The sequence below is a fragment of the Sabethes cyaneus genome, chromosome 2, assembly GCF_943734655.1.
Source record: "Sabethes cyaneus chromosome 2, idSabCyanKW18_F2, whole genome shotgun sequence".
Taxonomy (NCBI): domain Eukaryota; kingdom Metazoa; phylum Arthropoda; class Insecta; order Diptera; family Culicidae; genus Sabethes; species Sabethes cyaneus.
The window spans coordinates 168,584,047-168,598,713 of record NC_071354.1 but is presented as its reverse complement, the minus strand read 5'-3'; the positions used below and the strand labels follow the sequence as shown (position 1 = coordinate 168,598,713).

The following is a 14,667-nucleotide window of genomic DNA, read 5'->3' as shown; positions in this document are numbered from 1 at the left end:
TCATCCAGTCCTCTGACAGTGCAAACTGTCGCAAGACATTTTTTAATATATTTTAGGATAGTATAGAAACAAAATAAAATTTTCGATTACTTGTCAAAAACCGTAAAGATCGAATAAACATTATTCAAATAATGTTCAATTACTTCGAAGTAATTTTTCATTTCACCAGTCACGGTAACAGCACTCGACTCTCATGGAAATATATGTTCAAAAGCATTACAAAACATTTTCATTAGTATTTGTTGAGAAAAACGTATTGTAGAAATTGGCAAAATGTAGATAACAGGCGATACTCGTTTAAATTTGTACCATGCATTTTCAAATAAACATACTGTACTGATAAAAAAAATGCGAAACTTTAATCTTAAGTCATTTTAAATAACTTCAATTTGCCGACTTAGATCATGTTAGAACCGTATCGTAACTTTAAACGATCAAATCGAACCAAATAAAGCTTTACAGACGAGCGATTTTTATAGCATTCATCCCAGTCTTCACATCTTTCATTATTTTTCCTTTCAACTAATCGTCCCGCGACCTTAACCCTCTAACGGATACGACCCTCTCTGCACGACCTTCCTTTTATGAAACTTTTGTTTTAATCGGGAATATGAAAAATGTGCTCAGGACAGTTTTCTTGACATTTTGATACATGATTCAAACACAAAAAAAAATAAGAAAATTGCTCCGGAAATTATGTCAGAAATTATATTAAATTAAAACAAAAAATAGAACATTTGGAACAAAATGATTGGCTTCAAAATTTAACTATAAGTAGCACACATTATCTTTTTGATTTTTTTATTATATCTGATTTAAAAAAATCATCTGAATCTGAGCGCTGGATATGATAAAAGTTAGACAATTTCTTATATAACGTTCGTCCATATAATTATTTTTGCATGAAAATCACAATTAAGCTTATTTTGACCAAATGTTATTAGATTGTTTTGATCATTTTTACAATGTAACCTGTTAGAGGGTTAATTCCTATACATCCATAAAATGGACTCATTTGTTAAAACTTCAGCGAACGAAGGGTAACTTTGTGAGACTTAATGATTTTTGCTGCAATAGGTTGAAACTGTAAATATGAGGTTGCTACTTGTGAAAAGTAAAAAAGATTGCTAAACTATTATTATTTGTTCTGACAGTGATGCTAAGAAAAAAAATCACAAACTTGTTCTCTCTTTTTCCGTTTTTTGATCGGTTGTGCCTTAGGATTTACCAATGCATTGTTTAGATACCAATCGAAAGCTTACAGAATTTTCTTTGTGTTTTTTATTTAATAATTATTTTCGTTAAGCTCAAACCAAGCAAATATCACTCGTGTAAATTTAATGTAAAGTGATAGAAATATAACTCTCGTTGACGAATGTTCCATAGTGTGTTGTTCCGAGTTTTTTATATGTTAAATGTTTAAAAATCAAAAACGAAAAGCATAAAGATCAGACGTCCGACTAGAACGAATTTATTCCAATTAATTCCAATTCCAAATTTTCAAACCGAAACTGTTGAAACTCCAGCAACCATTAGCGCTTCCCGTTTGCGTATTGCCCAGAAAGGCTCGAAAGCATGCACGTCTGTTCTCTTTGATGAATCTAAAATTAATTCGATTTGAGTATTACATAAAAAATACGAATGTTATACCAACCCCTAAGCCCCCCTGGCCCTTCAACCCCTAAAAAAATTGGAGGCAATATTTGCAAACCTTTTTAAGTGAGCTCATTATTCAAATAATATAATATAATACATCAAGTAGATAAACTTGATATCGAATCGATATCGACATTCTGTGAGCGGAAAAATCTCTATTATTGCTGTTGCAGTTGAAAACCGTAATAATCGACGTGCGACATTCGGTATTATTCATTTTCTGTGTGTCGCAACTACGTCGCAGGTGGTGCGCGGTATAGCACGGTAAAATATTTTTTTCATGTTCAGAAATCAATTTTCTACAACTTTTCTTTAGATATACTTTTTTAGAAAATCGGTAGTTTTCGAGATACAATCTTTCAAACATAATACACATGAAAATAAATACGCCCTTTTTAAAAAATGAGTCTTGAATCAAAATGGCGCCAAAACCTGTGGAAGGTGCTTATTTCCTCCTATCCAACACGTTTGTAAAATTTCATCCAAATCAAAGAGGTTCATTTCAGGGGCCCTATTCTCAGTCACCTCACCTAAATTTTTTAGGTGAGGTGACAATTTGCGATCCTCACAGTCACCTGGGTGACTTCGCTCTCCTGGGTGACTGTACAAATCAAACGGGGAGCCGTTAGGTGAGGTGAGGTGACTGTGAGAAAAGGGCACGTGAGAGAAGTAATGTGAGGTGAGGTGACTGTGAGAATAGGGCCCTTATTCTAAAAATCACTAGTGTGCATCATACAGGTTGAAATAGTAATAACACACAAATTATTGTTAAATATGATTGTGCTTGCTGCATAGCTTGACATCTTTCAATAATCTTACTTTAACTCGCTTGATGGCCAAAGGCCATCACAAATTTACAAATAACTATAAAGCCAAAACACGTTTATCGCAAATATGGCGTGTTATTCAAATGTCCTTATTTTTTGACATGAATGGTAACAGGCACGTAAGTTAGCGGCGTCCATTCACTGTCTCTTGCTCCGAAAAGGTATTACTAATTTACTTTCACAGCTTACCGCTTTACATAGCAGAACATATGGCACATACGCAAAAATTTCTGTTTTATTTGTATGAGTGTCCTTATCCTTCTATCACAAGGGTGAGTCTCAAACCATCACAAAATAAATTCATGCCTCCAACAGACCCCACATATCAAATTTGGTTCCATTTGCTTGATTAGTTCTCGAGTTATGAGGAAATTTGTATTTCATTTGTATGGGAGCCTCCCCTCCTAAACAGGTAAGGGGTCCTAATTCATCATAGAAAAAATTCATGCCTCCAAAAACACCCACATGCCAAATATGGTTCCATTTGATTAATTAGTTTTCGTCTTATGAGGAAATTTTTATTTCATTTGTATAGGAACCCCCCTTCCTAAAGTGGGGAGTGGTCTCAATTCACCATAGAAAAAATTCTGGTCCCAAAAACACCCACATGTAAAATGTTGTTCCATTTGGTTGATTAGTTCTTGAGTTATGCAGAAATTTGTGTTTCATTTGTATGGAAGCCCACCCTCTTAGTGGGGGGAAGGGGTCTCCAACCATCATAAGAACCTTCTCTGGCCACAAAAACACCTATATGCAAATTTTCACGCCGATCGGTTCAGTAGTTTTCGATTGCATAAGGAACATTCGGGCAGACAGTCAGAAATCCATTTTTATAGGTATAGATTTGTATGGGAGCCCCCCCCCCCCCCTCTTAGTGGGGGGAGGAGTCTTTTGCCATCGAGAGAACCTTCTTTAGCCCCAAAAACCCCTACATTTTCACGCCGATCGGTTAAGTAGTTTTCGATTGTATAAGGAACATACATGCAGACAGACAGAAATCCTTTTTTATAGGTATAGATTTTAACTTCAACATATTACCTCTCATTGAAGTCGATGTATGGGAAAAGCCAATTTGAGTTGACACCATGAATGCAATCATTCTCAAATTTGCATCAAAACCCATCTTTTTTCACGCTCAGGAGCTACATAAATAATAATCATACAATACATTTAAAAATACAAAGCAGAGTTACAATGTCGTACTCTGATTATGTCACAGTTCAAAATTCTATCTTTAACCCATTAAGCCCCACACTTTTCTCAGCAGGGTTAGAAAGTTGAAACTTTCAGGAAAATTCTCTTTTTGGTCAACTAAGAAAAAGCCGCTGACATGTATTTTTAATTTTGACCCTGTGTTCCGCAACGCTACGTTGCGAAAACGCAACGCTGGGCGTTAAGAGTATACCATTTTTGCATACCTTCATTATTATGCATATAAATACTTAATAATTTTTTACCGTTAAATCAAACTTGGGATTTTTATAATGTTTCCGGGATACTTTTAACAAGTGAAAGATAAGATTTACATTCATTTGTTTACTAAAAAGCAACGACTTCAAATGAAACATCTGCAACGAACGAACGAAAACAAACGTTCCCGTTGCAAATTTTGGAAAGCTTAGAGCCTTTGTTAAAATTACAAAAGTAATTAAAATTATGAAACAAAGTGTTTATTGGCAAGCAACCGATTCTTACTAACACTGATTAATAGGTCAGGCGTAAATAGAGGTAAAATCGAGTTATATGAGCATTTTTCCTTAACTGTCTGAAAAATAGCAAAACCTGTTGTTTTGTCACAGCTGTAATTATGTTACATGTAACATCTGACCTTTGAGCAAAAACAGGTCGATTAGATTTTGTTCCAATCTTTCTTTGTTTCTCAGGGTCCAAGTTGATATCTTAAACAGGGCCTTCTCTAGAATCGAATGAAAGTGCGTTGCGTTTTCGCAACGCTGGGAGGAAATGGGTTAAATTTGTCAGTTGAGAGTGTGAAGTCGAAGAGATGGTGAACACGATTAAAGGTATTGCTTGAACTGGTTCGTTATTTCTGTATAAGGTACGATGAAATGCAAGTCGGAAGAAGTCTCGGGCTCTAAGGTTTCGAGGCGCGATGTTAATGTTCAGTAAAGCGAGAATATCTGGAGCATCGATTTCCCACTTTAGCAATTTGACGATGAAGATGGCTCTAAAAGCATTGCTTTTTTTAACCAGAGTGTCAATGTTTAGCAGTTTACATATGTCCTTATAAGGTGACAGATTTATCGGATCAGACCAAGGGAGAGATCTTAACGCGTGTCTGATGAATCTCCGCTGCACGGCTTCAATTCTAATTATCCAGATTTGCGTGTACGGGGTGTATCCAAATCTTTGATATTCGTCACACGTTCCAGAATAGATCCATCAATCCTATATGCATGTAAGTTTGAAGTTTTGCTTCTGGTAAAAGAGATGATTGAACATTTGGGCCCACTTATAGTAAAGTTGTTCCTATGACACCAATCAGCAAATCGATTTTGTTTACCAAAGCTTGCAGCTTTTCGCAATCCTCCACTGATCTTATATCAAGGAATATTTTTAGGTCGTTCGCATATAACATGGATCCAGGTGGTATTACAAAGCACACGTCGTTAAAAGAAATGAGAAACAGCAATGGTCCTAAATTACTTCCTTGGGGAACTCCGAACATGTTGCAGAAGCTACTTGATTCGGTTGAACCAAGCTTTACGGAGAAATTATAATTTGTTAAGTAGTCATTTGATGCTCTTAATCGGTACAATTTTCATAGCAGAATTTGGTGAACAATGCACAGGCAGGCAGGTTTAAGCTCTGGCGACTATAACTCAAATTGAATAGCTTTTTATTAAGACCAAAATGCACTCAGATATTCAGTAAATTTTATTCTACCAATTGGTATAAAAATCTTGTCTCGAATAAATATAGTTTCTACGTAATATTTCCTGAATATTTAGCATTAGGAGCATTCCAAGCGCATCTGCGTCCCACATTTGTAATAGTATAGAAGATGGTCTGTATGAAATTAACAACAAGATGAATTTTCTGCCGGTGAATGAAAATTAATTTATATTTTCATATCAGAGGGAATTTTTTGTGTTCCTCCAAAGTAGCATTGTTCTGTGATACCGTATTAACAGCTAATTTCTATAATAAGTAAACGAGAACATAATCGTGTATTTTCCAAACCATCATCGAGAGCGGATACACCTAATTCCTAATCGATTGCTTCTATTTTTCAGCCCAATTACGTGCTAGTGGAGAAACAGTGGTTTTGATGTTTAAAATTAGCATATTACAGGAATCCCTCCAGTAAGGCGATGGATGGTGCTGTACGCCCAACGCGATATCTCAGCTATCCATTAACTAATAAATTTTCATTTTTGGCAATGGACTAGGTTATACCAGATACTAACAATGTACCACAAATCAACTTTATTAACCAATGGACAACTGGGAAATCAACGTGGGCGTACACCACCATCCACCGCCTTTTTTATGTTTATGAAAATAGTTATAACACAAACCTATGAGTGCTACATTCGTTTCAGTATTGTTAAATATATAGCGGCAAAGCTTTTATTTGGCCAAAAAAAAGGGAATACCCTCTGGTACCCTCCTACATGGGACGCATCAATCCGTAAATAGCGATTTAAATGAAAGCTTATTTTTCGTACGCAAACCCTTTCATTGCTTTTATGGGTTCAGTTTTGTGATATCAAATGAAAGATTATCCAGCTGCTTGATTTTTAAATATTTGGTCAAAGTATCTGACATCACTGGCTGCAACATCTGTGCGATCAGTATGCAGCCAAAGCTGTTCATTTCTTGGATTCACCAAGATTCATACTTCCACTTCAGTAATTCAGTTTTCAGTCATTTGCCAACCAGTCCTCTAGCAATTGTGAACATTATTGGAGGGTTGTTTTCCGTAAATTTTCGCAGATTTCACCAAACAAGAATACAAAATAGTGCGAGAATTATCAGTATTGTTCAAAAGAGCACGAACGTCATAGCGGATTTCAGTTTGAAATAAAAATATTCACAAGCTACGCTGCGAAAATCTGAAAAAATATCGATTAGTTATAACTTTTCGCAAATACCTTTATCGTCTAGTCTACAGGTGAGCGTTTTTTCCTTACGAATGTAATTTACTGTGGATGGCATATTATTAAACTAAGTGACCAGATTTACGCAACTTTCACCACAAAGAAGTTGATAATACAATACAGCATTTTAGTGCAAAACCTATAGGTCCACGTTTAACATAACCATTCAAAGGTCAAAATGCATTTCGTGATCGCGATTAAAGAGATATGTTACGGTATAAAAAAAAGTGAATCGCAGTGAAAGTTTGTCAAAAATTGTGATTGCCAAAATTCAATAAAAATCGAATTGAAATGAACGCGGAAGAAGAACAAAAAGAACTCGCTGTGACTGACTGATGAAAAAGACCTCGGCTTCTTCGGCCGGTTTCATCATATCTCTCGGCAAAGTTGTTTACATCTGTCCTTCACTTTCGCTCTGCTAGTGAACCAACGCAAGCCTCTCATTTCCTCACAGCAAGCGCTTCGTCGGTGCACGCATGTGGAACCGAAACCGAGTTCATTTTCATTCATGTGCTGTCAAAAACATCTGATCACCAGTGGATGGCCTTGGAACTTGGAAATCTTTAATGTATTTACCCACCAAAATACTGTAAACCCGCTGAGTGTTGGCTGGGGGTGGAATGGTAAATCAAAATCATCGAAATTATGTTTGAGGCGATGATTACATTTTCCAGTATGGGGAAAAACGATGAAACACGATTGCATCAATCTGCGCTGTAGCCGCTAATTTATTTTAGCAAGTTCATAACTAAACTTTGTACCAACATTATGCGTCTATTTCTGCGTCGGATCTGGGTTTATGGGTTTAATTCAATGTAGAGTATTTTTGAGCGTTTATGACGAACCGCCATCAATTAAATACTGAGGGAGAGTTTATCTCCTGCAGTGATTATGATAAACTAAAAAAATTCCACGAACGATTGCGTAAGCAGCGAAGCACAAACGACGCTAATAAAAAAAAATCCTCGTTTACAAACAACCTACGTCATCTACTTGCTAACGACCAGTCCCAATGGTGAAGTAAAATACACTAAAAATAGCGTTTCCACTTTGATCGGGACTGTGATTTTTCTCTGATGATCGCGTGCCAATCAATTAGTAATATGCCAACATTGCACTGTAAATTAATACATTGTATCTTTTCTTTCATCTTTGCAGACTTGAAGGCTGACGCTGCAAACTATGCGCTTAGATGAACTGGTAGCTTGGTACCAGAAAAAGATAGGCACATACGACAAGCAGCAATGGGAGAAAACGCTAGAGCAGAAAATCTTGGCTGGTATCACGCACCTGCCGCTAAAAAATACAAAGTTAAAAACAGAACTTATCGATGTGGATCTAGTTCGCGGATCAACATTTCCCAAGGCGAAATCAAAGCTGTCGATACTAACCGTCATCTATTTAGCAGCCCTAAGACTTCTATTTTTGCCGGTATACGCTAAATGGTGGGTTCAGCAAACCTCACCAAAAGTTTTTATCCTATTACTCACGCTGTATCTCCTTCAAATGATAAACCTGGGAATTTACAGTTATAATGTGAATAAAGCTGGTTCTAATCAAGAAGAACACATCGTGTCTATTACGGACTTCTTAATTCCACTGGCGCTCAGTTTGTTGTTGAGCGTCATACATTCACAAATTGTGGCCACTGCTTCGAATAGTGGCAGCTTATGCCATGAACTGAAAAATTGTCACTTGCATTCGGCAACAAAAAAACGAGAACGAGTGCGCAAAAGACGTCGAGCTCGGGCGACTTTTGGAGCTGGAACTGATGCTGCTACCTCTAAGTGTACCCACGATGATCGAAATTTGCAGAAAACGAAAAATATTTACACTGCAGTTTCGAAATCACCTACAGGATCACCACGACGAACCACTCAAAAACAGGGAGCATGTAGTACCAGCAGTAGTACTAGTAGCGAAGCTTTAAAGTATCAACCGACCAACAGAACGGAACCGCCTGTTCCACATGTCAATACTGATAAAGTAATGACGAATATCGAGGAATCAGTGATTATTTCTTCGAAACAAAATAATACTAAAGTCATTACTCAGGAAGATGGAAGAAAATCACACAGCGGAAAATATCAGCCAGGACAAAATATTTACGTAACAGAGCAAAGTGCTTGTTCAAATCCAGACAGGTTAGCAATACATAATTTCGGCGTAAAATTGTTTAATCAACTGAAATGTGTTTTACTCCAATGTGCACAAAACAAGCCTAAATCTTTAAATATAACCTTTTCATTTCAGTCAAACGACCAGTGCATTCGATGCTAACGTGGTAAAGGCAACTAGCAAAAACGAAACTTCTCCTCAATCTGAACCCGGCTGTTCCTTGCGACGACGCAACGTTAACTGGGACCCGCATACGCGCGAGAATTGTCGAACCAGCAATGGAACAAACAACCGTAACGATATTCCTGTCGACGACGATGGCTTCGAAAGCCTAAATGGGAAAAGTTCCGGAGGAGAAGATAGCTCCAACACGGGGATAACCGCCGATGCCTATTTTAAGAAACTACCGTACACAAATACTTGGATTGGTGGGCCACAAGCCGATAAGGAAACCCGATCGGACAGTGACACTGATACTCTCCGTAATACTTCAACTATACAAGAACTGCCACCAAAAACAGTTGTCGCAGCAGCGCATACGAGCAAACCCCGCCAGCATCTGTCGTCCGAATCCGGCATCGAGGTGCAACGAAATGAACCGAATAAATCAGTGCTGAACCAACAGGAACCGAGTGATGCAAAGGCAGGCAGTGGTTTCGACGAGAAGCTCGAATCCAGCGGAGACACCGATGAAGAGAACGATTTCGATCTGCACCATAGCGAATCTAGTCAGCACCATCTTCACCATCATCTGCACCACAACCATCACCACCATCATCAGCATTTGTCAGAAGGTACGCTCGTGAACAGTTGTAGGAATTTAACCAATACAGATAGTGAGTATTTTGATTTTAACAAGTTATTAGCACTTCCCGTTGTCGGCCAAACGCACATACACTACTTGCACACACATTTTTTTCGCCACGTGCTCCAATTTTCGTTTTTAGGTCAGAAGTTGTATTAACTTTTCTTCAAGCTTTACCATGGTCAAAGGGTAACACGGTTCAAAAGCACTTTTTTGTGTGGTGAATGTTTGTTGTATTGTATTGTACAACTGCTCTTGATTGACCTCACAAATTAACCATCAGATTTCATCCTTTATTCCAATCACAGGCGAAGAATGCGGTTACAGCTCAGATCTCAACCACTCAGATGGCCAAAACGAACACTCCGACGACGATTATGATCTAGAGGATGCCCCAACCATCATTTTAAATCCACCTTGCGGAGCTAATGATAGAGGTAATTTTTATCGGAACTCAACTCTCATAGTAAAGACTTACCTAATCCCGATCCCAACAGTTAGTTGCACCATCTGGGATGAGCGAGAAGCAAAGAAAGCGGAAATGTCTGTTCTGGACATCTCTTCAGCCATCATAGAACGCGTCGAGGCCATGCCTGAAACATGTGATTACGTATACATCGGAGTTGCGCTTAGCGTTATTCTGTCGCTGATACCTGCATTCTGTCGACTTTGCGAAGCTACCGTTGATTCCGAGAATGCCACTGAAATAAACTTCTTAGAGATGCCAGTACTATTGCTCGAGAAAGCTTCCTTTTCCTGCATCACAATTTTACGGTTTGCTTTCGGTGAATCAAGTTGGGAAAAAACTGTCTTGATCATAGGTTTCATGCTGCGGCTGTGTCTGACTTATCTAATCTTTTTCCTGCTGGCAGTAGCAGAACGCACTTTTAAGCAACGTTTCCTATATGCTAAACTATTCTCGCATCTCACATCCTCGCGAAGAGCTCAAAAATCCGGTATCCCTCACTTTCGGTTGAATAAGGTACGGAATATTAAGACATGGCTGTGCGTGCGATCCTACCTGAAACGGCGGGGACCGCAAAACTCAGTCGATGTGATCGTGTCTGCTGCATTTATTATCACTCTGTTACTGCTAGCGTTCCTAAGCGTGGAATGGTTGAAGGTTCGTTGTCAACTACCATAATGTTAATTTGAAATTTGATTGATTTATTAATATTCCATCATCACGATAGGATTCAGTCCACCTGCACTCGCAATTTAATTTGGAAGCACTAGTGTGGTCCTGCGCCTTTGGAACTTTCCTGCTGCGTTTTATGACACTGGGTACTAAAATAAATAAGAAATACAAAAGTGTGTCGGTGCTAATTACAGAGCAAATAAACTTATACGTACAAGTAAGTCCCATTCGTGGTTTTCTTTCTAAACTTTTTGCTCTTTGCCCATTGAATAAAAATTTATTGTTTCTGTTTCAGATTGAACAAAAACCAAATAAAAAAGAAGAGCTTATGATATCAAATAATGTGTTAAAACTCGCAGCTGATCTCCTCAAGGTACGATTCAAAATGATATTTATTTTAAGTATTGCGCATGCCAAATTAATCCGTGGACCGTACATACAAAATACTTTTATGTCGGTAGTAATACAAAATAATTTAATGATCGCAAATACGTACCTATTACGTGAGCAACATCATATTCCTGTTATACTGCAGTAGTAAAATATTTGGTAACCGGCGTGATAATGCGTACCGTCGGTATCTTGCGCCCGCGTAAACATAAAATAAACCTCTTGTCCTGTAACTTCTATCTCTACCTTCTTGCGGTACCAGCCGGGATACGAGGAACCTTAGTGAAAATAGGGTAACCAACTCCGGAAACTAAGGTCGTATGCTAACGGAGATGGGGCAATCATCGTTCTCGTGTCAGTTTAGAACGCTAAACAGTACTATAACGATAGCTCTCCAGCGACACAGGGGGTTGATGCGGGTCTTATAAGCCATCCTTAAAAAAGACTAGTAGGTACAGGAAGCAACAATTTCTAGGAAGTACTCACATTCTTTCCAAATCATTGAGTGTCCGCAAGTTCGATATTGTAGTGCAACAGGAAGTGTGCTGGATGGAAGGGATGGAAGTCTACAGAACATTCATATAGAAATGAGTACATCTTTTACCAGAGCTGTGGCAATCACACGAGCTGGGTACAGCTTTTATTGTTGTATTGTTGAGAATTAGAGGCCATCTTTTAACACTAGCATTACCAACGTGACGTTACGAGGGCAATAAGAATGCTTTTACGTGCAGCTTAAATGCGACAAGTGCCCAAGACATGACGTCAAAATAGTAGTCGGTACGAACGAAAACAGCCATCGATTCAATAACCTTGCCGCTTCAAATAATATGGTCATACTAAGTACCTACTTCCAGCGCATTCTCCTATATTGGTATACCTGGAGATCAGATAAAAAGCGTCGCCTGGAAGAAATGGTGTACGATGACATGGAACAGCTGCTTCGTTCTCAGTGTAAATCTACGCGGAAATTCTACACGGAACTGAACGTATCCAGCCGCCGTGTGCGGTATGCATAAACATATCGGGATAAAGACGAAGCGATTTTGTCGGATGAACGTGAGGTGATCGAAGAGCGGAAACAGCAGTACAATCAGCACCTGAATGGCGCGGAGACAGAATAGCAAGACCGCAGGGGAATGACTTAATCAAGACGGCGGACAACGGTGATACGCCGACTCCCACAATAGGTGAAAAGTCATCAAGCAGCTGAAGAACAAGCAGTTGACAAAGATGGTGTCGCAGCGGAGCACCTGTGCTACCATGGGACAGAGAGGCTTAACGTAAAGATGAGCGATTGAACACTTTCTGGATGAAACTCATGGACGTAGCAGGAAAAGATAATTCAAATAGTGTGAACTTTGTTAAGATGATCCAGGTACTCTCTTATGGAAGCGTAGCGACGCACTCCAGCGTGGGTTCTCGGTAAATAAAGAGTGTTTAGTAGTTAACCAGACGAATGAAAGCCTTGTGGTTCCGTGTATCGTACATAATGCAATCTTAGATACTGATGGAGTAGCAGTAAAAGAAATAAGCAAAACTCTTCTGCAATAGGCTGCAAGTTCGCATGATCGAAGCTGTCAAAGGAAAGAAGCAAGAAACTACCGAAATGCACATCCGAGGTAAAAGGAAGGGCAAAACGGTACAAGAAGCTAATGAACTGAAGGTTCAAAAAGTCCAAATACTCGCGGCTGGTTACGTTCTTCAATTATCAGTACGTAACGTAGTGTAATATAAACAATACTTCAAACGAAAATTGAATGAACTGGGAAAAATGATACGCAAACTGTGACAAGTACTGGACTGGGCAGGCGTGACTTAAACCCATATCCCTCAACTCCTATTTTTTTTAAATAAGCAATATCTGAAAAAACTAGGGAATTTTCGTGAGCTTTCTGAGAAAACTGAGACTGAGCAATTCCATTAACTATGCCCGTGTGAAAAATTTCATGGAAGTTTGGCTCGCTTAAGCACACTTTGTACGATAATTTTGAAAAAATGTCCAAAATTGTTATCTGAATAAATTATTTACACGAAAAATCGGTGACAATTACATGAAATGTTATTCTTATCCCTCTTTTTTTTTGTAGGAACTGGAATCTCCTTTCAAAATATCCGGTCTGAGTGCAAACCCATACCTCTACACCACGGTGAAGGTGGTGATCCTGTCGGCTCTATCGGGTGTTCTTAGCGAAATGCTTGGCTTCAAACTCAAACTTCATAAGATTAAAATTAAGTAAAAACCGACTAATTAGTAAGTCTTACTGAACTACTAGGTATAGAAACATAGAAATTATAAGAGATTTCGGTCTGGGTAATAGGGCCTATTGAAGAATAGCGAAAGTATTTTCCTAACGATTTCTAGAAAGAGAGCTAGCAAATGGTGCGACGTAAGAAAGTGTAGCATATGTAGCCTAATCGACTCCGATATAGGATCTATTCAATAGATAGGGTAGGCTCTCCTTATCAGCGATATCTGTCGATGTTATAATCTGATTCCGGATAGCGACAACTGTCGATAGATTTGCAACATCCCGTAGAAAAGTTGTATTTTTTGATGAACTATTTTGTCGAAACCTTAAGTGAGAAAGTTTTATTAGATGTATATGTAAGTGTTTTACGATGCAAGACGAAATCTGCGCTGAGATTAAACTATTCATTGTTTAAAATATTTACTGTTTTGTTGTTATTCGATGCACGTATATGTTGAAATGCCTTTCCAGGCTGGTATCACTAGTGATGTCAGCTGGGTTTTCTCATGATGCCGGATCCGTACACTAATCTAAGTTACTGACAATTTGCTCCGCGGTTACAGTCACAGGGAATTTCGGCATCATTTCTTTAGTATTCTGATAGTTAAACCATTGATAGTTTATTAATATATACCATCATTTTGTAGCAATGTTTTATCTTTTCTGTTTGATACAGAAAGTTGGATAATTCTTTAATCTCTATATTCAATGCGGTTTTAAAATTGTTCTTCCAACCGGCTCCATGTATAACAACAATATGATTGAACCAGTACGCTAGGCTGACTGATCGACAAAATGTTTTCTCTTTTTGAGAATGACAATATTGTAATACACAAAACGTTTTATAATCTTTGTTTCTCCTGTTAATTTGATTGAGTTTGTTTCAGTGTTTAAGGATGAAACCAAATCGCTGACGCGTCTGTTAGTTTTCCCGTTTTTTTTCATGGACGTGTTACCTTGTTTTTGAAGTTCTAATTCTATTGATACAATTAGTTGTTGTCAACGGACAGAAGAGAGAAAATTTCATATTTTTCTCGTATTTAATTATTGGTTCAATGTGACAATAAATCCAAATATATATCGTAACTTATTGGTTTTACCATCTGGTCATACTTCTGATAAATTATTTCTCCAAACTTCTGCTTTGTTTTTCCTAAATGTCAGGTACTTTCCATTAATTTAATATAGATTATTATTATTAGTAGGTATATGTTTCGTTTGGCTACAACAACAAGTGCTCTTAGTTACAGTTTTTCTCATCTGTTAGCTATAAGTTTTTTTATTAGTTTACACATTCAAAAAATACACACAATTTAAGTTCTATTTAGTCTGTAAAAATCTGTTGCCAATAATAAGGTAA

The 14,667-nt window shown here is 37.9% G+C and overlaps 1 protein-coding gene across 2 annotated transcripts; it reads left to right on the top strand.

The window, feature by feature from the left end:
• The first annotated feature begins 6,426 nt into the window (after positions 1 to 6,426).
• LOC128734672 (protein phtf) lies at positions 6,427 to 13,690 on the top strand. Of its 2 annotated transcripts, none has more exons than XM_053828970.1 (8): positions 6,427 to 6,618; positions 7,763 to 8,748; positions 8,858 to 9,516; positions 9,836 to 9,964; positions 10,025 to 10,650; positions 10,721 to 10,882; positions 10,961 to 11,038; positions 13,146 to 13,690. In XM_053828970.1, the coding sequence occupies exons 2-8, from the start codon at positions 7,787 to 7,789 to the stop codon at positions 13,293 to 13,295; spliced, it is 2,766 nt and encodes a 921-aa protein (XP_053684945.1). In that variant the 5' UTR covers positions 6,427 to 6,618; positions 7,763 to 7,786; the 3' UTR covers positions 13,296 to 13,690. The 2 variants fall into 2 exon arrangements, with proteins under 2 accessions (XP_053684945.1, XP_053684944.1); XM_053828969.1 differs by having other exon boundaries at positions 8,858 to 9,558.
• The last annotated feature ends 977 nt before the right edge of the window (positions 13,691 to 14,667 follow it).

Bases quoted from the DNA above. Each gene is read 5' to 3' on its own strand.
- LOC128734672 (XM_053828969.1), top strand. From the start codon at position 7,787: ATGCGCTTAGATGAACTGGTAGCTTGGTACCAGAAAAAGATAGGCACA. The intron at 8,749-8,857 runs GTTAGCAATACA...TTTTCATTTCAG, and splicing joins GCTTGTTCAAATCCAGACAG to TCAAACGACCAGTGCATTCG. The intron at 11,039-13,145 runs GTACGATTCAAA...TTTTTTTTGTAG, and splicing joins TCGCAGCTGATCTCCTCAAG to GAACTGGAATCTCCTTTCAA.